The sequence below is a fragment of the Lagopus leucura genome, unplaced genomic scaffold (genome assembly GCF_019238085.1).
Source record: "Lagopus leucura isolate 7727_CA_CO unplaced genomic scaffold, USGS_WTPT01 Super-Scaffold_100060, whole genome shotgun sequence".
NCBI lineage: Eukaryota > Metazoa > Chordata > Aves > Galliformes > Phasianidae > Lagopus > Lagopus leucura.
In genome coordinates, this window is record NW_024962306.1 from 649632 (window position 1) to 666632 (window position 17001).

The 17001-nt window shown below is 42.1% G+C and overlaps 1 protein-coding gene across 3 annotated transcripts in view; it reads right to left on the reverse strand.

The window, feature by feature from the left end:
- The window catches only part of RALGAPB (Ral GTPase activating protein non-catalytic subunit beta), a 63988-nt gene that overhangs the window by 22185 nt on the left and 24802 nt on the right, over positions 1 to 17001 (reverse strand). For 2 of the 3 annotated variants that reach the window (XM_042886632.1, XM_042886633.1), the window contains exons 10-18: positions 14959 to 15160; positions 13369 to 13536; positions 12200 to 12314; positions 11808 to 11955; positions 9245 to 9309; positions 7705 to 7837; positions 5658 to 5791; positions 2925 to 3107; positions 217 to 368 (exon numbers count right to left, since the gene is read on the reverse strand). In XM_042886632.1, coding sequence (XP_042742566.1) covers positions 217 to 368; positions 2925 to 3107; positions 5658 to 5791; positions 7705 to 7837; positions 9245 to 9309; positions 11808 to 11955; positions 12200 to 12314; positions 13369 to 13536; positions 14959 to 15160 — 1300 coding nt within the window. The remainder of the gene's footprint in view (positions 1 to 216; positions 369 to 2924; positions 3108 to 5657; positions 5792 to 7704; positions 7838 to 9244; positions 9310 to 11807; positions 11956 to 12199; positions 12315 to 13368; positions 13537 to 14958; positions 15161 to 17001) is intronic. The other variant, XM_042886634.1, reaches the window with a different exon arrangement.

Here is a 17001-nt window from a genome sequence, read left to right on the forward strand (position 1 = left end):
AAGGGGCAGAAAGAAGACAGCAATTACAGGAATCTTTCTTTTGCTACACGTCTGTAATGGAAGGGGGAAGACAACCCTGCCCAAAAGACAAAACAGAAGGAACTTCTGGGTGACTTTTCAGATGCTCTCAACTACATACCAGGAGGAAACCCCCCATTAAAGCATTCTCTGACAAAGCAGTGCTGAACAATGAACACGCTCTGAGAAATCACATACCACGTTAACGTAGCTTCTGCAGCATCCTTCACTCTCATGGATGCAGGGTTTGGTTCCTTATCTCCTTTGTACTTCACCTCTTGTTCGCTGCTCTTGGATTTACTTCCCGAAATACCCAGCTCCACAATCTCCAGTACCTCTTTCAGACAATCCTAAAACACACGAGGAACTACCTTAAAACAGAAGCATTCCAACAAACATCGCAGAGACCTCAGAGAAACAGCAACAGATGACTCATCTAAGCAGTGTGCTGCTTCTGGTACGAGCTCAGAGATAAAGGCAGAAAATTATTTTAACAGACAGTGTTGAAATAAGATCACATTTGCTAAAGGAATTGTATTTTCTCTGTATATAGATGTCTAATTGTGTTAGTGTGCCTCTATATCCAGCGCTAGAAAGTGCTCTGAATTAATATATACACAACGTCTTCCATTAGACATGTACAAAACAGCCAAGAGAGCTAGGAATGCAATTGAAAAATATAAACATATTTTAAACGATAAACGCATTTCTGAAATTATCTGCAGAAAATTTAATTAAGTTCTCAGGATATTAAGAATGAACTCATCTGGAAAATTTTCCGAATCTTTCAATTGCCAACAGCATCCATAAGGAAGGATAATATATGTGGTATCTAATTCATCGAGAGAACAATAACAGTGTTCTAAAAGCTCACAGCAAAGCATCAACAAACACACGACAGAAGAGGCCAGCACTCAGTGGGATCACTGCTACGACTGCCCAATATTGCTCACTGTAAAGTCATTTACTGAAAATATCTGGATTGCTACAACAAAAGTTCTCATCTGATGGCTAAACAAGGGAATAAAGAGGAAAGCTTTCTCAGGAACAAGTAGCAGTCTACAATGAACCCTAACTACACAAATAAATCAGCAGTTTTAACCACCAGAAACCAGGCAGGGTTCTGCACTTTGGCCTGTGCTGTTTCTTGAATTCACAATTCACGCAGAAAAACAAAGAAAGAAAGAGAAACGAAGCATAATGTTAACTTTATAACCTGTGCTGTGCCACATCCCAGGAAATCACCCCTTTCCTGGTCACCTACAACCAACAGCCAGTATCCCAAAGTACATGCAGAAAGCATCTTTATTGAAAACCCTCCCTGTTATTCTTTTTTATTTTTTTTATTTTTAACATATATTTGCAGATTACTGAGCTGCCACTGTAAGCAGACCTACAACAAAAGCAGATGCTCATGCAAAAAAAAAAAGATTTTTTTGAGACTATGACAGGAGGCGATCAGATCAGCAACATGCATCTTTCACACTCCCTCAGGAAGCTGTACCCTGGATCAAGGTTTGCCTTGCTCAGCTTCTAGAAAACTTCTGGTGAAGATGCCAAGGGTGAGTCCTGGCACCAGTGCTGTTCAACATCTTTATCAGTGACCCAGACAGGGGGATTGGGTACACACCCTCAGCACTCAGTCTGACACTGAGTGATGCAGGCCATAGAACAGAAGGGCTGCCACCCACAGGGGCCCAGAAAAGCAACATAACTTAATGAGGTTCAACAAGGCCAAGTGCAGGGTGTTGCACTGGGTTGGGGCAATCCCAGATATGTGTTCAGACTGGGAGAAGAATTCCTTCAGAGCAGCCCTGGAGAAGCTGACACGAGCCAGCAGAGTGCAACTGGAAAGCCAACAGTATCCTGGGCTGCATCAACAGAGGGGGCAGTGGGGCAGGGAAGGGGCACTCTGCTCTGCCCTTGTGATACTCCATCGGAAGTACTGTGTCCAGGCCTGGGGCCTCTGCACAGGAAGGATGCAGAGCAATTGGAGAGGGTCCTGAAGAGGCCATGAAGATGATCAGAGGGCTGGAGCACCTCTACTATCAAGAAAGGTTGAGGTAGTTGGGTTTGTTCTGTCTGGAGAAGACACCAGGTACTCCATTACTTGGAGGGGGCTTATAAACAGGGGAGACTGACGTTTTACAGTCTGATAGCTATAGGATGAGAAGGAATGGCTTTGAATTAAAATAGGGGAGATTCAGGTTAGATATTTGAAGGAAATTCTGTACTCAGAGGGCGGTGAGGCACTGTTGCTGCTGCACTGAGAAGGTGGGGATCCCCATCCCTGAGGTGCTCAAGGCCAGGCTGGATGGAGCCCTGGGCAGCCTGATGTGATGCCTGATTTAATGACTGGCAACTCTGCCCATGGCAAGGGGGTTGGAGCTCAGTGATCTTTAAGGTTCCTTTCAACTCAAGCCATTCTATGATTGTTCTGATTTTACGATCATCAAAACATTAGCATTAAAGAAATTCCACTGTTAAATTTAGAAAATTCCTTAGATAGGTAAGAGCTGAGAAATGAGAAAAGACATTGCTTTTAGAAGCTTATCTGCTGCAGGTAACTACACTATTTACACACCAATAATTCTCATATTTCTCCACTATTTTTCTGCTTTTCCAATTTCAGGTTTTTTTCTTCTTTCAGTTCACAAAGCAAGAAGAAAGATCAAAATATTTTCTTATAAACATGAAAGGTGGTTGCATAGCCAAAAATATTCTCAGTGAATGAAAAGGAGAAATCAAAACTGAAAGCTATTTTCCAAGTAAACTAGTTTTGAAATTCCTGCTATGCTTTTGAAAACTACAAAGACGTGTTGTTTTAAAGTCTGAAACATTGACAGCTGGGGACAAAAAGCAAATCAGTCTTGGGGGCTAAGAATACACACATCAGAGATTCTTACCTTCTCATCCAGCATGTCAGGATGCTCAGTGAGCCACACACAGAGGCACTGGAAAGCTGCAACTATCACAGAGTGAAGGTCACGGGAGTGGAGCGGGGCCGGCCGGCTGCACTGGAACACTATGTAGCTGCATACAGAACTAATAGCTCTCTTTTGGTCGGAGGAATCAACAAGCACTTTCACCTGTGTGAAGCAAGGAAAAGAGGACTGTCAGGTGAGAATTTCTTCACAAAACCTTCCAGAGAAGAAACAGCTTTTGAAAGCATTTCTAAAGGCAGCTTTAAGAAATGCGAATAAACAGTTGAGCTATTTCATGGTACAAATGTTAAACAGGGATGGATACTGAAATTAAAAGAAACGCTGCAGTAAGGAGCCACCACCCTGCTGGGCTTTGTTTCCAAGAGCAAGAACGATACCAATCTGGTTTGATAAGAAACGAATTGTAAGCTGAATAAACTTGTGTTTTAAACTTATTTTCAGCAAAAACCTCTCCTTCAGCTACAGCAGCCCCACTCACGTCCACGTGGTCCCTCTAAGAAACCACTCACTGCCCAGTCTCCCATCCAGAGGGCTTCATTCTGCTCCTGTCCTTTTCCACTAGGCAAATTCTGTCAGCAGAGTGATTTTCTTTCACTTTCTCACCGACAAACAACCATGCTCAGACAAGCAGATTAACCAGAAAAAAAATCATTTGCAGAAAACCCCCTCAGCTCCTATCCTTGCCCAGATGGGCTTCAGGGAAGAAGGCTCCAGGCCATGGGAGCTAACAAAGGGCTGTGCACCCCGAGTGACGAGGATCAGCAATCTGAAGTTAACCAGGTCACCAAATCTCTCTTCTTCATGTGAGCTGACACAGGAGCTCTCAGGTAAACCTGGATTTTTCTACTCCGTAGAGTTTGACCATGCCATATAAAGTCTTATTCGATATTGGAGGGGCACCACCAGCATCCTGCTGACTGGTTTTGCAGGTGACAACACGGGAGCCAGACAGCTGTACTCAACAAGGGCACGTACGACTGTTTGGAGCCCGACACAGTACTTCCTTTGGAAGCGTAAGATATATGGCAGAGTCCCTTTGAGATCAGCTTAGGACAAGAGGCTGTTTCCAGCACTCTTGCAGAAAACAGGATTTTTCTAATGGACCAAATCCCAGTAATAACCTGCAGCTGAAAAGATACAGGACAAGGCATCCCTTAACCTGAAAAGGGTCTGGGGAATTGTGGTTTCCAAAGGTGAAAGCAGAATGGACTCTCTGCTCTGCAGCTATGCAATATGTGGAGATTTCTTTCCACTTGGTTCATCACTAAGAGAAAGAGGACTACCCCGCATGTCCCAGAAGAATCACTTCAGTCACCCAAGAGTTACACAGAGATTACAGTGTTTAATATTAAACTGGGTAGACATTTGAAAACATGTTTTTATATTCTCATCTCATTGCACAAAGAGGGGACAGGAGAATATCCTAACTGAATCAGGAACCCCCGTCTCTGTATTGTGCTCTGGAACACTCCAAAACTGTGTTTGAACTCATTGCTGAATACTTCCAAATGTGTCCTTCAGCTCGTGCTACCGCAGAAATGAAAGCAGCATGCAGCCCACCATGGCTCAGTGCTGACTCCAAGCTTTAAAAGAGCCCTGTGACACATATTCAGAGGGAATACATCAGGGAACGCCCAGCTGCTGCACCACTTCATTGTGGCTGCTGTAAATACACCAAAGCATTGCTTAGCAAACATCACAAACTCCAGACTGGGAACAATAAGTGTCCTCAAGCAGAAAAGGACATTTTACTTTTCATCAAAAAAGGACCCCCCAACCCAGCATTTAGTTATTTACTATTCACTAACTTGCTAATTACTCCAGCTACTTGCCAGGTGAGTCTCCTTACAGTTAAGGAACACAGACCACAACTGAGGGTGCTAAAACAGAACAGGAGTGGTTCATCTGGGAAGTGGTGAAGAGAAACAGCACAGCTAGTCTGAGGAACAGAGCTGTGTGAAGACAAAGCTCCCACGCAGGTGACACCTTCACATTAAGAAGGTGTCACACATAGCTCAGAAAATTACTTTGCACGTGACACAAAAGGAAAAAAGTTGGCACAGCACTTACAAAAAGGGCAATCAAATTTTTCATGTCCTGGTCTATTTCCAACCCTGATCAGCAGCAACAGAAACTCTTGTGTGGTTTGTCCACCCACTGTGCAACCAGCCTTAGAAACATCTAACAAAGTAACCCATGAGAAATGGTTCACGGTGGAGTTGAAAACTGTGGGCTGAAGCCCACACTGCCCACTGGAAGCTCAGTGGTACGGTTTTCTTCCAGCTGTTCAACCTAGTATGTCAGATTCATCCACTGCAGTGTGAAAAAACAGTGACAACAAAACAGAACCTGAACACAAAGCAAAGCAAAACCACACATGAGAACCCATGAGAACGATTAGAAGCCATCCAGCTAAAATCAGCCAGAATCACACAGTAGGGCTAGTGTATCTGAAGCAGCCACCTTGAGCTTCACCTTCAGCCCAAAGGCATTCACTGCACTCACTTGACTTAAATCACTGAGCATATACACTAGGATAAGACAGAGCAATCCTACAGAAGGAGGATGTACCCTCTTTGCTCCAAATAGAACGTCTGCTGACAGACGTCTGCCTGGTGGCATGATTTTCACCTGAAGAGAACAGGAATCGTCCCTTTGAGAAGAGGCTGGAGTAACCACAGCTTCGTCTCTCACCTTTGCCAATCCAGAGAGAAGTTCCAACGCAGCCAGTGAGATGCTCATGTCCTGCCTCCACTGCGAGTTCAGCCTCTGGGTTACCAGGTGAATGCTGCGTATCAGAAGTCCCGCAGCCGTATCTGTATTAAGAGCTAGGATGTAACCCCAGTAACACATACCACAGGGAGGGAAAATAACTAAGCATTAGTAACAATAAGCAAAGCACAGGAACAAGCCAAAGCAGCCATGATATGCACATAAAATTACATACAACCCAGAATCTGGAAATTTGGCTAACTCCCTTGTATGCAACACCAGTACACAATACAAATTATTCAGATTAGCACCTTGTATCAATTTGGTTCTGTTTCTTCTAAAGACATTTTGGATAATCACAGCACTGGATGCATTTCAGCAGCAGAACAGCCTGTGTTGGGTTGTGCTGCTGTTTGCTACCGTGCTTACACCGCTGCAGTGTCTTGCAGACTCAGAAGAATTTAGGCATTAGTCACGTATGTTAGACATCAGTACTCACACTGAGTCACAGTAATGAACAGAGCACATGTAACTTCACATACCTAGGCCAGAAGTTACCTATTCTCTCTATATACAGCATTTATCAGAAGCTGCATTAGGTATTTATGTGCAGATAATGAAAGAAACCAACCTGGAAGATATAATTGTTTCTAAATGTTTAATTTTCCTGTACCTTTGGCTAACATTAAAAACAAAGAGGTGCTTTTAGGAGCAGTTGCTCATAACTTCATTGTATTGGGAACACAAATATTATATACACTTGTTAAAACTGAAGTAGGCAAATTCATTTCAGCACCAATGCTCTCTGCCAGTCTAGCAGCAGATTCACATGTCAGCTACAGTTAACCAGTAAAAATAAACCATCTTGTTTCCAATTTTCCCTTCAAGCATTCAGTAGAAATGTTGAAATTCCTTTTGTAAGTGTATTATAACCTTACCTTGTGGGCACAGAATTCTTTTTCTTAAATCCAGTAAAATGAATCAATAATGCCAACAAATTCAGGGCCAGATATTACAAAAAATATCTTTCAATTTACACGTACGGTTTGAAAAGTCAGCGACTCAACAACTTAAAACATGAGGGTTTTTTAGCCTTACAAAGGAACATTTTACACTGCGAGGTGCCAAAAACACTTGCCAATGAAAACACAGGAATTATATACATAATTAAGGTGGTGTGGTAAAAACCAGCACTTCAAGTCACTTCAGACAAATCTGTTAGAGAAATAACTAACATTTAAACAAAACCCTGCATCTGTATGTAATGTATATATGTGAATATGCTAAAGCTTTCCCACTAATCTCTCCTCCTACATGGAGAACTGGGGGAAGAAGCATTTTTATCTGGTGAGAATGGAGTTTCCCACCTAGCCTACAAGGTGGTCTGTTCTCACATTCACTTCACCAATTAACATCCATTGCACTGCTAAAGCATGGAGGAGCAAATGAAATTCCAGAATCTCCACATTCAGCTGGCTTACCACATAGACTAAGTAGGACATAAATTCTACTAAAAGATTCAAAAAGGGCACAGTACAGGACATCACAAACCAATGTTAATTGAAGAGATCTTGTTATAACAAATGACACATTGCAAGCGTTCTGCCTCTTTATCTTGCAGAAACAGGAGTCCCCCAAATGGTCTTTAAAAACAGTTAAGAAAAGGTACTACTGAACTTGGAATGCTATCAAAATGAATGAAGCCATTAATTTGCACCTGGTATACATTTATGGCATCACTGTTCATGAAAACACATGATAAAGTACAACAGTTTTCCACGAGCTTTTTTAAAAACTGTATTGGGAGAGTCCTTTAGCAGGTTAAACACCAACCAACACAGAACCAGCCAGCACATGTCAGCACCACACACGGGTGCATACGGGATCAAATCAGCAATGAACAAAGGAGTATCCATCTTGGCTTCAAAACACCCGCACACATTAATTATGAGCCAGAACTACAAAAGGAGAAAAACAAACATCAAGTTAGGATATTATAATACCATTTTTTCCAAAGAGCTGTCCTTACCATAATCCCTTAGAAGGGCTTGTGCTGGCCGTTCACTATCTGGTGTTGTAGGCTCCGTACTGCCGCCACTTGCGGTACTAATGCCACTGTTAGTACGACTGTGGCTTTTGAAGAGGTTGTTTTCACCACCATTCTGTACATTTAGGAAAAAAAAATTAGAAAAGTGAAAACTCAGCAAGAATGTAATCTAGCCACCATTGTTAAAGACCAACATCATCTTCTATGAACGAGTGACTCGTCTGGTAGAGGATGCAAAGGCTGCTGCCATAGCCTACCTAGACTTCAGCAGAGCCTTTCATGCTGTCTCCCACAGAATCCTCCTGCAGAAGCTGGCAGCCTGTGGCTGGGACAGCTACACTCTCCACTGGGTAAAGAACTGGCTGCAGGGCTGGGCCCAGAGAGTGGTGGTGAACAGAATTACATCCAGCTGGCAGCCAGTCAGGAGAGCTGTGTTCCTCAGCAGTCAGTATTGGGGCCAGTCCTGTTTAAAGGTGTTACTGATGATCTGGATGAGGGGATTGAGTGCACCCTCAGGACAGCTGCTGATGACACCAAGCTGGGAGGAAGTGTCAACCTGCCTGGGGGTAGGAAGGCCTTACAGAAGGGTCTGAACAGGCTGATCGATGGGCTCAGGCCAACTGCATGAGCTTCAGTAGGACCAATTGCAGAGTCCTGCCCTTTGATCACAACTCCATGCGTTGCTACAGGCTTGGGGCACAGTGGCTGGAAAGTTGCACACAGAAAAAGGATCTGGAGGTGTTAGCTGACAGCTGGCTGAACACGAGCCAGCAGTGAGCCCGGCTGGCCAAGAAGCCAATGGCATCCTGGCTTGTGTCAGAAACTGCACAGCCAGCAGGAGGTGATCGCACCTCTGCAGCCAGCACTGGTGAGGCCGCACCTCGAGTGCTGTGTTCAGTGCTGGGCCCTTGACTACAAGAAAGACACTGAGACCATGGAGTGCATTCAAAGAATGGCAACGAAGCTGTGAGGGGTCTGGAGCACAAGATTACGAGGAGCAGTTGAGGGAACTGAGATGGTTCATTGTGGAGAAGAGGAGGCTTAGGGGAACCTCATCGCTCTCTACAACCATCTGAAAGGAGGTTGCAGTGAGATGGGGGTCAGCCTTTTCTCCCAGCTGATTAGTGATAGGATGAGAGGTAATGGTCTTAAGTTGCACCAAGAGAGGTTCAGGTAGGATATTAGTGAAAGCTTCTTAAAAAGAGTGGTCAGGCATTGGCACAGGCTGCCCAGGGAAGTGCTGGAGTCACTGTCCTTTGAGGGACGTGTTTTAGTGGGCATAGTGGTGATGGGCTGACACTGGACTATATGATCTTACTGGCTTTTTCCAACCTTAATGATTCTATGAAACTGAAAGTCAGTTTTAAGTAACGAGAAGATCTTCTGAACAGAATTCTCTATAACAAAGGATATTTTTAGATGGGATCATACCTCTGGACTGAACTTACTTAAACTGCTGATAAATGAATCACATTTTTTTCTGAAGCAATAACTTCATAAACAACAATTAAACAAATCTTACCGTTTCCATTTGGCAGCCAATGGCTTCTAACAGTGCTGAGTCTTGAACAATATTCAACATTGCACCTGAAGAATTAGACAGAAGAGGTAACTAAAAACCACAGTAGAATACTGACAGCTACAATGTAGAGAAGCACTGAAGGTCTAAGCATCCAGAATCTCCTTCCTGATTTATACAGAGCTTTTATAAGAGTTTTATAAAACACGAGGATTTGTTCCAGGCTTAGCAATTTGATGCAGATGAGAGCTGAGATAGAGAATTCTTTTGGCTATTTTAAAAACGCTTTGAACACAGGTTTCCTGAATTCCTCCGTTCAGAAGGATTCTTGTTTCACAGAAGGGCTGGAATGCTTCCCTGTCTCCCAGCAGATTGTGCTCATTTAAAAACTCAGGTTACATTTAAAGAGGTTTACAGATTTTGTGAGTAAAAAAGCAGCATTTGTTAGGTAACAGGCAGCCAAAGTGCACTGTAATCCAAAGCCACCTCAAGGGTTACACCGTACTGTCTGGGCTCCTCTGTGCCTGGCACAAGGAGCCTCCCTTCCTCAGTTTGGCCATTAGGAGCCAAAAGGCACCTGGTAACTGGCAAACAAAAATGTGCTTTCACTACTTAATGGGCTGTCAGTGCAGGCAGCAGCCTGTTGGAAGATAAGGTAATATCTGCTCCATCCAGCAACCCTGAAGACATCAACATGTGACCACAATCATTCTCAACACAATCAATCATCAAAGGACCTGTTAAATGAACCCCAAATCCACTCCAGCACAAGCATTTTTACAGAGATGTTTCTGTCCAAAACCTGTATCAATATTTCCAACACCACTCTCCAAACTCTCAGATCAGTATAGTAAATATAAATTTCATTTCACTTTAGCAAAAACATTAAACCAAATTCCAAAATCAGGAGGTCAGAGGTATGATCCACCAAAACTCTCTCCCCCTACAAGTGATCTCCAGGACCCAATTTTTCATGCCTTTTTATTTATTTTTTCACTGCATTCAAATTAAACAGCAAGTAGACAGAAAAATCCAGCCCGGGAGAGAGAGCTACCAACAAGAGCATCAAACAGGTGAACTAAAACTGGCTGTACTCTGGATGCCTTATGTCACATGGGGCACACACCACCTGTAGCTGCATCATTTTTCCTCCAGCACAGCCATGAGGGCTGAGGAGAACAACAGCTGCAATAGGAAACGAAACACTCCAGTTGTTGTCAAATATTTAAAAAGCAGCTGGAAATAAACACCAATGTTTCAGAGAGGATGGTGGAACATGCAAGAATCTCTGGCTAAGATACAGACTCATAAATTCTCTCCAACCAAAGCCAGCAGGACATAAACTCCTGTTACATGTGTAGCTAACAGTAGGAAAATTGAAGAAACAAAGCAGTAAGGTCTGTCAGCCAGGTAATGGTAAAAAAAACATCATAGGCAGAGTATCTGAAAAGCTGGGGTGCAGGCACCAACCTCAGTGGAGGCATGTAAGAACGCATGGGTAGGATTTAACAGAACATCACTCACCCTACAGCTGATACAGCAACATGTGCTCTGTGAGCATGACTAAGAAACCACACACATCCTCATCCCTTCACTTGCAGCACTGGCTGCAAATCATCCTTTAAAATTATTATCGCCATGTCTTCTGCTTGTACAGAAAAGGTTTCAAGAGTTGTCTTGAAAGAACAGCTTTCAGAAAGACTGCAGACTGGATTTGTTTCCATTCACTTCATTGCTTATGCACTTTTTCCTCCCTCTCCTATTATCCAGGCAGGCTTCCAGAACCAATCAGATATCTACCCAGTGCAAATCCACTTGCTTTTTAAACTGTTAAAGGAAAACGGCATGGTTTATAATGTGAAGAAAGGTACTTTTACATAATGAGAGGGAAGAAAATAAGGGAAAAAAAAGTGTAAGGCAACAAAATTTTTACCTGCCTGAAAATACATCTGCTTAACAGACTGTGCACTATGTAAGATTCCAGCTTCTGGTTACTTCCTCAGCACTGACACCTCAACACATCCAACCACCTCAACACACAGTTTGTTGCCAAACCATGCTGTATCTGCAGACTCTATGCTGGAGCTTTTCTGCAAGGACTGACACAGTGCTGAACAAACACCATCTGTATTCTGCCAATGCTAGAGTACTTGTTACCCAGTATTTCAATTTGTTTCTAGGCTCAAGCATGGCAAAAACTGAAATGTTCCCTGTAATCCATTACTCATGATTTTTTACCAATATTAGAACATTTCTTCCTATTTCCGTTCTGAGTTACGACTGACTTCTGCTGCTAGAATGTGCTTTAATTCTATTTTTACTTTTCAAGCGCCATTCTACATTTAGAATGGAAGGGATTACATTTAGAATGGTAGAGAGAGATTACTTAACAAGAACGTGAGGATTTCAAAGATGTTTTGAGAGTATGAGGGAGATTATACAGAAGATGATCTGACAGGAATTTCTCCTTTTTCTTGCCAAGTATCACATGAATGTACCAAATTATTCCAGGAAAGGTGAAGACACTTTCTTAACACAATCGATACATTAAAAATGTTGAAATTACCTAGTATCATCTGAGTGTTGTTGGGATCTGTTTCAGTTTGCAAAGCTCCTATAAGTATATTCACAAGCCTCAGCTTCAAGGAAAGGAAGGTTACTGGTTTATCATACGTTGAGCTGTCATCATTGCTGAATTTCCCTTCCAGGACAACCTGAATGAACAATGAATTTATTTCAGTATCAATTAGAACTCGATGCCATTTTTACACTGAACACACCAGCATGGCATTGCCTTCAAAAGTCAGAATCCACAGCACAAATTACTCCTGTCAAACTTGTGCCAAGAGTTTCAGGGCTGAACAGAATGCCAAATACCACAACTCACCTCACCCAAATGCCACTCCACAACCCAAAAGACAAAATTCAACATGTAAGACAAAGCTGTAAGGTTATTACCTCCGATTTTATGGTTCCAAAATGATGAGGGAGAGGCAACAAAGACAGCAAGATGTTAATTGAAGCTCTTCTTAGCTCTGTGGGGTTTACATATATTTTAAACTTTGAGAGTTCCCTGCAAATCAAAGCACCATACAATTAATCAACTTTCCATAAGACTTTGAAGCCAAACCTAAGTGAAAATTAAACAAACAGCCACTCTTTGGTCTTAAATAACTTGCAACATCCAATGTAGCTGTTTCTTCCTAGATTCAAGATTCTTATTTTATAGCAGTTGCAATGAAACAATTAGCAAATTATGAAGTCCTGCCTGAATGGTTTTGCACTGAACCATTAAGCAAACAGAAGTCTTATTCGTATTCTGCATCCTCAAGGCAGGAAATGCCAGTCACAAGCCTCTGCGTGCTTACTGCAAATCCCACCAACCCAGCTCTACCACGATCCCCAGAATTTGCTCGTGTGCATCTTGTATAAAACACACTCTGCTTGGAAACAGACCACGTTTCTTATGAAGCCACGAGTGAATTCTGCTTGTAAGATCCGCCTACAAGCAGCAGCAGCTCAGATTTAAGCCCAGAAGAATAACAGTAGTTTATGCACAACTTCAAGCTGAAATGCACCATCAGTACATACAAGATATGGAGAGGAAGGCAGGCACAGAGCAGTAGTAAGTGCCTTAAGTTATTTAGCAATCTGTACGGCTCTGACAAACAAGGCCATGTATTCCAGTTTAGGAACCTACTCCAACTTCCCTGTCAGTCTAAATGATCAATTCTTTCCATTTAGTGGTGTGTAAAGTTACTTTCTGAATAAAGTCACTGCAATAACAGCCAGTATAGAACATGCTGTAAAGTTCTCCTTAAAAATAAATCAGCTTTAAATGTATTCTTTTCCCTATTCTTGTTTTTCAATAATGAATACTGAGATAACACAACTCCAACATTCTCATTTTTAAAAAGGGCTACTGCTACTTTAAGGATAATTGCATTAAATGAAATGAAAAGTCAGAGCTTATGAAATGCTGCTGTTATCACTATCACATACATACACAACATGGGGCCCACATTACAGAACTCCTCCAGTGAAAGCCATCCAGGAACGACAGAAACCCCAGAAGATAAACATCTCCCCATATTTCTGATAGTATCTACAGGGAAACAGCAGTTTACCTGTCGGGTAAAATAGTTTCAAGAGCCGAAATGAAATATGGAACCACGACATCAATTCCTTTCAGGTCACAGCAGAACAAAGGAGGGGAGTTCAGAATAACACTGGCAAGAACGGGGTGGCAAACGAAATCTGCTATCTGCAAACCCTGAATTAAAAGCATGTAAAATCTGACAAAGAAAGATAAGACGGAATTATTTGCACATAAAAAGTATCAGCATCCCACACGAACACGAATGTGCAGCAATTAGATCTTTTCTACACAGAACAGCTTCAGAATCAGAGCTGAGAGAAGCTTTTCTGAGCATTCCCCAAAGTTATGTTAGCACAGGCAAGTGCAGTTAGCTAGCTTTCAAAAAAAGCCACGCTAATCGCACATATTACACGTGAAAAGCCAGCAGAGCACCATTCTGCTGCAACATCGGCCTTGTCGCAGCTCAGGGCCTGGGAGCTGCTGCAGCTACAGCACAGGTGCGTGCTAACTGTGCTCCCCGCCACTGCCTTTCTCGTGTAAGGGTGTAAATGAGACCTTGGTTCCAATTCCCTAGCATGGAAGAAAAATACTGCAAAATCCCTGGGGGTGGGAACAGCACTGTGACAGCAATCCTAACATCTGGTAAATAAGAGGGAAAATATCAATCAGCTATTTCAAATGAAAAAGCAGAGGGATGTGAAGCACCTTATGTAGCTGGCCATCATCCCAAAGTACCCCGTCTCTTAAAGCAGTTAGATTCCTCTACAGATTTTAGGTTACAGTGTATTTGTATTAAAAAAAGAACAAAAAAAAAAAAAAAACCACACACAAAAAAACCCTCCACAACTTAACAAAACAGAGGAATCTGACTGTGTAAGAGGAACAGACCATCTAATGCATATAGCACTACCACATACATGAAATACAGTGGTTCAGTCTTCCAGAAGTTTTGATGCCACCTATGGCAAAGGTGATTGAACTGTTTGAGAGAGTTACTATTTATAAAATTGATTCTCTGCCTCTGGCTTTTACTACTTTTTAACCAAAAAAGTTGGAAAAACCAAAACTATGATAGGCAGGATGGCCTTGTTTTACTAGAAGTTAAACTGAAAATCAAAGTAGTTCACGATGAAAATATATATATATATATATATATATATATATATATATATATACAAACAAATAATAGAATATTAGTGCATTTCTGTATGTAAAAACCATTAAAATATATATACTCCACTCCAGTGCTTCTTGACAAGACAGCACCCTTTGCAGTCTAACAAAACACAATCTCACATCTGCACACTTCTGTCCATCTTACCAACATTTGATAGCAAGTTTAAAAACCTTCAAGTGTCAAAAAGACCAAAGAAGTTCCCTCCAGCTGCTGGACGGGCTCCCCCTCAACTAGAGCTTGAAGAAAGCCCAATGGAAACCAGCACTGTGGGAACACAAAGCCAACACTCAGCTTACAGAGGGAGCTCTGTGCCTCGTGCAGGCCAGCCACGCTCTTAGAGCTGGCAGCACAGGATTCAGACAGTAACTGAATGCTATGCACTGCAAATTCCTTTGCACCGTAACATTACACCAATAAAGCAACTGAAAGATAGGTTAGTACCGGGATAAGTAAGCTGGTAATATTTCCTCCCCAGTCTTCTTGCTACAAAATATCCTACACAGTGTCCCGCATGCCTCTGCCCTTCCTGCTTCATAGTTGTCTGGGAATTCACTGGCATCAAACAAAGGGTTGGAAGCCATTGTATCTGTGGACATTTGGGATCCTTTCCGGCGAAACTCCACACTAGCTTGAGTTGCTATAGCTGGGAAAAGAAAAAACAGCATTTCACTGCGTTTGTTAACATATATAATAGGCTCATGGGATCCTGGACACAAAGATCAAGTCCAATTTAGCAGTTATCATGAAGCTGTTAGTTCACTGTATTTGAGTCAGCGCCTCTGTTTAGGAACTATTTGAGGCTATAACTAACTTTTGTCCGTGTAAGGATTGCAACAATTGACCTTCATATTCTGAAGTTCATCCCAATTTTGTGTTGGGAAGTGTCTCCTTGTATCCAGAACACCTCCCTACCCTCTCAGAGGACAAGGATCTTCCTCGCCTTGTTCTCATCTCCAGAAAATGACTTTCCTTGCACTCTTAAAATACCATCAAACGTTTTCACTGTGCCATTACTACTACCTCCACACAAGTGCTTACTTGCAACTGACTGATCACCTATCTTGTTCTGAACATCCAACTACCTCGATCCAATTACGTTGCATAAACATAACTGATAATTTAAAAAAAGAAAAAAATCCAAGAATTGCGAAGGACTCACTGTAGGAAGGAAATCTGCTGAGAGCCACTCTCCTGCTTTGGTCCCCCCTGCCCCCATATGAGCCCAGAGTGCTGTCAGATGGAAGCTGCCAGGAGGGCAGGCCTCCCTGTGTGCCAACGCACACCGTGCTCACAGGCATCTCGAGAGGCCGCCATCACCGCCGTGACTGGGCCCTGCTTACAGTGGGGGAACTGGAGCTCAATGATCTCTAAGGTCCCAGCCCCAGGTTCTGTGATCCTGCTTAGCTTTGTGCTCAGTTCCTGCAGGATGGCTCTGCCAGTCTGACTCAATTCAATTTGTGCCTTTTTTGCAGTACACCTTTCACACACCAGTGTCAGACACACAGGCTGCAAGAGGCTACTCATCTCGCTGGCTTCTTCATTTCTTCTAAAATGGCAACCAAAACAAATCTGTGTGCAATGCCCTCAGTGTGCAAGGAGATGGGGGAAAAAAAAAAACAGTAAAAAATTCACTCTTGGAAAACTAATGGCAGAAGCAGCATTTTCTTTCTTATTTTTAGCTAAGACTATGCTGATCTTCAGACATTTTATGAGCTACAAAACCAAAGAGAACAAATAATGTGTGCTCCTGGTGAATCAAGCTAACAACTCCAGCAGTACCAGAGAAGCTGCTCTATCTTGTGCCTGGGATACTTGGGAATATCAGGTTCACAATCAGCCTTGCAAACAAAGACTCGAACACTTGGATGTATGGAATACTTTTTCATTTATGGATAAGATTTTTGTTTGGATTTAGTTTTTGTTGCTTGTTTGTGTTTCTTTTAAAAGGAAACTTCCCAATGACAAGCACCTCCTGTTAATTTTTGTCTATAAATTCATTGTTTGACCTATGGTTAACTTAGAAATTTTCACAGTGTAAGTAGTAAATAAGCACAAATCTTTATGCATCTTCCCATGAGCCATTTTTTGTCCTGAATAAGCTATCCAGCAATATACTGTAGTTGGAAAAAAAAACACTACATGCACAATGCATACAAATCAAACACTAGTCTGTAAAATAAGCTTTAAGTAAAAAAAACATGGTTAGTGCAAAGTCCTGAAACTCATGACATGATCACAGACTAAAGTACATAAAAGATGGGACTGATTCAGGCAGATTAATTTGCTTTTGCCAACAATCCTCCCCATTCAAAAACACACACAAAAAAATTACTTGTCTTTTTCAAGTAAAAGTGCAAAAGCTACAAGGGACAATGAGAATGAATTTACAAATAAAAGATGGGGTTATGGAAAAAGAAAAGCATGACCGCAATTAAGGAAAAGCTACTTGTTCCTACTTACAAGATTTATAAGAAAGAAGAATTT